Consider the following 7,622-nt stretch of genomic DNA (forward strand, 5'->3'; position numbering starts at 1 on the left):
TGGCTAAATATGGTTTTAAAGGTAAAGGTTTATGATGTGATGACCAATATGTGTCTAAAACCTTTGCACAAAAAATATTTCACTACTAGGGTTTTAGTTAATTTATGTCCTTCCATGGCTTGGGCCATCAAATAAACTTTCACTCAATATCTTTATGGCCTACTTAAAATAAGGAATTTGGCCACCTACTAGTGCTAGTATTAGGTGTGTCATTCATCTTCCAAATATCAAGTCACATAAATCATACAATAGATGTAGTTGATAAATAATGTACATATGATCTTCAAACATCATAGAGTGGGAAAAACATGATACCTATGTGAGGGTGGTAACATTTTTTATTATTCGAGACACTTAAGATAGTTTTTGAGAATGAACTGAATAAGGAGGCTACATTGAAAAGTTCAAAATTGGGAATCAAAGAGAATCTTCCAAATTTAATGGTTATGACACTGTAAAGGGAAAAATTTGATTTGGCAATTTGCAACATAGGAGGGAGAAATCACCAAATCAATTTTCACTTGGGACCATTACATTCAAAAGAGGGAAGGGAATCCACTAGATTCAGTCACAAATCAGATGAGGACTGAATACTGAATGGATTGGATTGATCTTGGTCTCCTCTTTTGTAAGTTGAAATGCTGAAATAGGTAAAGTGCCAGAAAATGAAGGTAAAATTGAGAAAACAATGAGCTACATATGTGGGATTTTCGTGTGCACCTGGATCTGAGCAGCATAAGCCGATTTGGATTTGACCCTCGATAAAGCTACTAAAAAGCTGGGACCATGATGAGGGACCACGGTCCTCCGAAATTTTCGCATGCCGAAAAGGGTTGATTTGTCTATGTGAATGAAGCTTATTCTAAAGAGTACAACTTTGTACCTGTTTCCTGCACATAGAGAGAAAGGGAAAAATGTTGGGAATAGGGGTTTGCCTAAGTCAAATCTCATTTTGGAATCAACCTTGAATTAAATATTACAAATACTTGAAATAAAATGATGGAAAGGTATACCTCATATTTGCAATGAATGATGATGATGCTTTGCTTCTTGGATGTAATCACATATGTTGTATGAAAGGGCATGAACATGACAAAACCCTAACACACACACATGCTTGCAAATGAATGATGTAATGTTGCTCCATAATTGATAAATGAAGAATATGCAACCTTGAAGACCTCTAGAAATGCTTGATGATGAATACTTTGATTGAAGTTTGCCTTATGTTCACCTATCTCCTTTTCCTTCTTGTGTATATCCAAATGAGAGGGGAAGACCTCCTTATATACTTTCCCGTCATCAAACATATTAATTTTTTGACATAGGCTGACATGGAGAGGGGATTCCAGCCCAAAATTTGGATAGGGCAAAGGGTTCAAATTGGGGCCCACCTAAGGAGGACCACGTAGTAACACCATGGTCCCAGTGAAGATCAAGGTGCCATGCCCTAGTCCTATCCCATATTTGAGCTAGGGTTAAGGTGCTATGCAAGGTGAAATGATATAATATGAACATTGTTGCATGGTAGAAGCATAAATAGGTCTAGGTCAAGCATGTGGATGAGAATACTAAGGTGAGGGTCCCAAATGCAATCAAAATTGCAAGGGGTGCAATTTTAGGACACTACAGACACAAACATTGAATGCCCTATTGGAGCACCAAGATTTGGTAAAGTGACCCATTTTACCATTATGGTGGAATCTATGCTATCCAATATAGGTGTGAGATGTATAAGAGGAGTTACTACTTTGGGTTGCTTGACCATGATTATGGGGCTATAGATTTCTGATATGGATCATGGTTTTGATTCATAGTTTTAGGTTCCACTTGGTGGTTTCTAGTTTTTTTATCTTTCTATATATTGGAGGCATGAGATATTTAATTGTAATGTGATATTGTAGGTACGATTATGTTATTATTTTATTATTAAATAGGTTGTATTCTTGTACACTCTTTTGAGTTTTATACAAGCTTGACTCTCTTTGATGTTAGAGTTTTTTACTATAAATTTTTGTCCATATAAATTTGTTGTTAATATGCTTTGCATTTTTTATACTTTCTTCTTTATTTATACATTACATTTAGTGGCTTAATCACATGGATTAAAACACTATTTTGATAATATGTTGACTTTGTCATTTACCTCATTATTCAACAATTAGTACATCCTAAACTTTTGATTTGTCTTTTGCCTCTGCTCCACCATCTCTCAACACTTTCTCTCATTTGATGAATCACTGGCCAAATTTCTTCATTCTTATTTTGATTTGCTATTTTTCATCATGATCCTAGATTTCCCTATGTTATCAAAGATAATTAGATTAATTTGACAAAATTTTCATCCTCAATTTTAAACCTAATCTCTCTCAAGAGATTCATGACAATTTACCTACATGACCTTCTATTATAGATAAAAAAAAATTAGGAGTAAGGTTCACAATCGACATCACAATAGATGAGAATGATTAAAAAAAGTACTAAAAATTGATAATTTATATTAAAAAAAAAGAGAAAAAACACCATGAATTGACGTCCCTTTTACAATCAAGTGACTTTATAAGGTACGTGGTGTGTGGATTTAAATTATCTTTGTGACCACCAAGTTGTTCATGCTACCTACATCAATGATCAACTTGCAACACTCTCCTCTTGAACACCACCTAGTGTGAGGAATTCTCTTCCTCAACCACATGCCATTTTCTTCAAACATAGGCTTTAGAAAAACCTTCCACATTAGTAGGCTTTCTGGCCTTTGGGGTGGTACCTTTTTCTTTAATTCCTATTCCCTCTTGACCTTGTGTAACATATATATTTCTAAACATGATCTTGTTCCTGTCTTTATCTGGACACTCAAACATGTGATTACCTACTTGTCTATATGTGAAACAAGTTGAACTAAATTATTTTTCAGTTATCCATATTTCCTCTTTCTCTACATTTTTTTTTTATATTCACTATCGTGGAATCTGGAGGTGTCCTTGCCGAAGCAAGACTAATCCCCCAGTGTGTACAACCCACTCACAAGGTAGCAACACACACAGAGTTAACACAGCCGGGGACTCGAACTCAAGACCATGGGGAGCATACCCACGCCTTAAGTTGCGATCCACGACCGGGTGAGCTAGGGCCGAAGCCCTTTTCTCTACATTTTTCGATCAACTACCTAATAACAATATAATTCCTTTCTTACATGCTTTTATGTGTCATAGATTCTATCATAATAATCTCTTCTTATATCTTATAATGTTATAAGGTGTTCCTAGAATACAAGTGCTCTTTAAACCTCTTACACACATCATGAGATTTTGACAAGTGGTCAATGATGCCACCTCAAGATGGGACACCCCTTTTTTCATGTGACTTCAATAATAAAAAAAATATAAATAATAATTAAATAATATGAACATTGGAATGCAATGTTCGTCACACCTTTTCCAATAAAAACCTCCTAGATTTTTGTAACATCACCCATTTGTTTAAAAATAATCCCCCTCCATAAAGCCATAGCCTAACACCTAACATATGGTCCCTAAGTACTAAGAACATTACATAAAATAAAATTTAAATCAAAATAATTTATTATTTAATAATTAACAATTTCGTTGATAACAGTCAAAATCAGGCCGACCATCCATGCCCCCAGAGGAAGTTCAAAGAAAAGGTGTCAATTCCTCCGTTCTGTTTGGAACAAAACCGAGCCGTTCAAACCATACAAATAAGGTATGCAAAATCTTCATTATAAAAATCTAGTTTATTTGATCAACTCTCAAACGTTTCCCGCCAAGGCAGAAGTAGGAGCTTCAAGAGACAAAATTGAGCACCATTTTGTCTTTTGGCAACATTTTTTCAAGTACAGAGACAGGTAAGCAATACTTACTTTCTGGAACAGATTATGTATAATTACATTGGGTTTATGCGTTAGGAACCCAATCCTCATAAATGAGCAATACCCACTTTCTGCAACAGCTTATGTTCGTATTTTTTATTTAGATTTATTAATTTCTCACATGTGATTGGTTCATATGCTATTGGGCTGTGAATTAGGAATCCCATTCTCAAAAGTGTGAACCATTTTATATGTTTCAGATATCAGTTCAGATCGAAGGTATTTGGGCACGGTGGCAGCTCATCTGCTTTTCAGCAGATGGGTTGATCTGGTTAACTATAATACTAATTTGAATGCCTGGGGGTTAACTCCTAAAACTGAAATTATAGGCATAAGTTTGAATCTCTCTTAAGGGTTTATCAGATTAGGGTTTCAGTTGCCATACCAATCCTTAGGCCAACCCAAAAGCTATAGTTTGAAGGTTTTTTTTTTTGGAATGGGGAGAGGGAATGGTGACGGTAAACTCAGCAAGAATGCAGTGGAAACAGTGAGATGCACTAATTCGGCGAGGAAAAACAGTACCAATGCAGAGCCATTGGATAAACCAAAGAGTAGTAAGTGCAAAGCAGTTTCGAAGAGTCTGGATTATAGAAACACTCTCTGTGAGGAATGTAGAAAGGGAGATGGAGAAGATAAAATGCTGTTGTGTGATAAGTGTGATAAGGGATATCACATGTATTGCCTTTGTCCTGTCGTTGTTAAGGTTCCTACAGGGAAGTGGATTTGTACACAATGCAGTAAACATGATAAAGTAAAAGTAAAAGGTCTGAGATGGTAATCCTTTAATACCCCTTTTTTGGTGTATGTGCACGATAAATTTTTTGTATTTTGGTAAATCACGGAGGTTTGATTTGCTGCGTATTTCTTGCCCTAATGCAGAATTTCCGTTAGTGCAGACTAAGATCATCGACTTCTTTCACATTCAGAAGCCTGGTCTGGTTGCCTCATCCAATGGTAAGGCTTATCAGGGGGTATTTTAGTTTGAATTGCTATGCACGTTTTCTGATTGACTCTGTCTTTGGTGATACTTATGTGTTGGGGGTATTAAGAATTGGAGAATAGCATGACAATCTTTTGCCAATTCAGATTTTCAAAAACCCAAGAAGCGTGGTTCAAAGCTGGTTGTCACTAAAAAGAGGAGAAGGTTGCTACCATTTGTACCAACTCAAGATCTGGATAGAAGGTTGAAGCAGATGGCATCTCTTGCAACAGCACTTACATCTGCAAGGGTGCAGTTCAGTGATGAACTGACCTATATGTGTGGCATGGCTCCACGGTCTTCTAATCGGGCTGCATTGGAAAAGGGTGGGATGCAGGTAATAGTGGCTTGTTTAACAGATGGAACGTTATGGCTTAGTTGAATTTGGAATCAAGGACATTGAATTTACAAATTGTGTTGAATGTCTTAAACAAATACATGAATAAAGAGTCAGTCTTGGATAATGGATGCTACATGGATCGGATAATTGATAATTCCCTTAGTCTCTGTTTACAACTTTACATAACATTAATTCTAGATTTGTCTACTAATTAGTGCCTGATATTTGTAAAATACAGGTGATGTCAAAAGAAGATAAAGCTGCCCTTGATATCTGTAAAACGATGACTAGCAGGGGAGAGTGTCCTCCACTACTCGTTGTTTATGATTCAAAAGAGGGGTATGTCATGTTTTTCTTCTATTCTATTTGTGCCTAAAATACACATTATATCAACTCTTAGAAATCCCTTGAGATCAGAAGCTACCTGCCAAATTGTGGAATCAATTTACTTACATGATAAACTGATTTTATCTGCCACAGTTTTACAGTAGAGGCAGATAGCAATATAAAGGACCTCACAATTATCACAGAGTACACAGGGGATGTTGATTATTTGTGCAAAAGAGAAAATGATGATGGGGACTGTATGATGACTTTGCTCATGACAGGACATCGATCCAAAAACCTTGTTATTTGCCCTGATAAACGTGGAAATATAGCACGCTTTATCAATGGGATAAACAACCACACACCGTAAGTAAGCTTATTGCATGATTAGCTTTACATGGCTAGGCATCCTTTATGTACTTGATATGTAACTTGTTAACATGGATCAATAATTAATTGAATTTGTTTGGTTCAATATTTTTGCTTTAACAACTTTAGGTTTCGTTGTATAATCTATTTTGAGGATAGGATGGTGTTCTTGTATGATTATTTTCAAGGCCACATTTGAATACAGGACAGGGAAGAAGAAGCAGAACCTAAAGTGTGTGAGATACAATGTGGATGGAGAGTCCAGGGTTTTCCTAATTGCAATAAAGGATATTGCCAAGGGTGAAAGACTGTATTATGACTACAATGGCTATGAGAAAGAATACCCAACAGAACACTTTGTGTAACCTAGGGCCATTTGGCACAGGCAAATGAAACGAGGTAAGTTATGAGGCAGTTTTGTCACTTCATGACTTCGAGGGTTTTGCAGTATAAATTTAACCAAATCTGATTCAATTCTATTGTTTTCCCTAGCTTCTCAAAGCACATTATTACCTCCGAATTTTTTTGTAGTCATTTTATCATGAATTGCAGAAGATGAGTTATTCAAATATCAACCGATGAAAAGTGGCCTGTGAGTGATGCGGCAATTTTTTAAAAACATATGTTTCGAAGAAATGTATGGGATGAAATAGATCTGTGCAGTATCTGCTTGACATTTTTGAAATCACAGTTATTTATGCTTTTTGGCATTAGAGATTTTGTCAAATGTATTGTGGTTTGTATCTTCTTGGAATCAAATAGCAACTTTCTGTTGAGTTGAATAGTCCAAATGAATTGCTTCATAATCATGACTATCCTTGTATCACATACATATGAATATATTGAGATGGTTGTAGTTAATAGAGTTGTTTTTGCTTGCAAAGTGGATCTTTTCCAAAATAAGAATTGAATGAATTTATTTTCTCTTCTGCTTTTTTAATTGAATATTGATTACAAATATCTTGCTCATACGAGCATTGACATTAGACCAATACAACATCCTTACGAGTAAAAACACATTAGAAATAACCAATGGAAGACTAAGAGTCACCACTTCGAAGTTCACTTTTATTTAGAAACTACCTCCATATTAGAAGGTAACTATGGAAGACCAAGAGTCACAACTTAGAATTCCACTTTAGATGTCCCCTGTAAGGACATCTAAAGTGGAATTCTAAGTTGTGACTCTTAGTTGACTTCTGCTTTTCTAGTAATGAAGTCGTATTTTTTTATCTCAACCAATGATTGTGATTTTCTAATTGTCATCATATGAAAGTGATAACATAAAATTTCTTTGCTACCTCTACTGAAAGCTTGTGTGAGAAGCTTACAGTTCTGTGGAGGTTTATGGAATCTATACCACAATGTCATTAAAAGGCAATGATACTTGTATTAAATTAAGGTTTTTAAATGTCTACTTTGATCTTATATATAGGAATTGAAGTGGTTGTGTTGGTGTTCAGTTCCATGCTCTGCAGCTGTTCAGCAACGTCTGATGTATCTAATAGTGATGGAAAATTTGGAAAGTATCATTGGAGTGAGTTTGTATTGACCACTAGATGCAACCCAAGATATGATAGAAAGTTGATTTCGAATGCATTATTACCCACTTGCTTGGTAATGGTCTATGGACCATATCTCAAAGGCACGAGTTTTTTGTTTTGGCCTTAAAGCCTTTCTTTCTGAAGTTCTAACCATACCTTGTCTCCCACTTGGAA

The 7,622-nt window shown here is 35.7% G+C and overlaps 1 protein-coding gene across 6 annotated transcripts; it reads left to right on the forward strand.

Moving 5' to 3' along the window:
* The first annotated feature begins 3,643 nt into the window (after positions 1–3,643).
* Positions 3,644–6,724, forward strand: LOC131075799 (histone-lysine N-methyltransferase ATXR6). 6 transcript variants are annotated; one of them, XM_058012696.2, is made up of 8 exons: positions 3,644–3,865; positions 4,090–4,653; positions 4,769–4,843; positions 4,976–5,205; positions 5,447–5,547; positions 5,689–5,901; positions 6,110–6,303; positions 6,457–6,724. In XM_058012696.2, the coding sequence occupies exons 2-7, from the start codon at positions 4,326–4,328 to the stop codon at positions 6,267–6,269; spliced, it is 1,107 nt and encodes a 368-aa protein (XP_057868679.1). In that variant the 5' UTR covers positions 3,644–3,865; positions 4,090–4,325; the 3' UTR covers positions 6,270–6,303; positions 6,457–6,724. The 6 variants fall into 6 exon arrangements, with proteins under 6 accessions (XP_057868679.1, XP_057868677.1, XP_057868678.1 ...); XM_058012694.1 differs by having other exon boundaries at positions 6,397–6,479; XM_058012695.1 differs by having other exon boundaries at positions 6,436–6,479.
* The last annotated feature ends 898 nt before the right edge of the window (positions 6,725–7,622 follow it).

Source organism: Cryptomeria japonica, chromosome 3 (genome assembly GCF_030272615.1).
Source record: "Cryptomeria japonica chromosome 3, Sugi_1.0, whole genome shotgun sequence".
Taxonomy (NCBI): domain Eukaryota; kingdom Viridiplantae; phylum Streptophyta; class Pinopsida; order Cupressales; family Cupressaceae; genus Cryptomeria; species Cryptomeria japonica.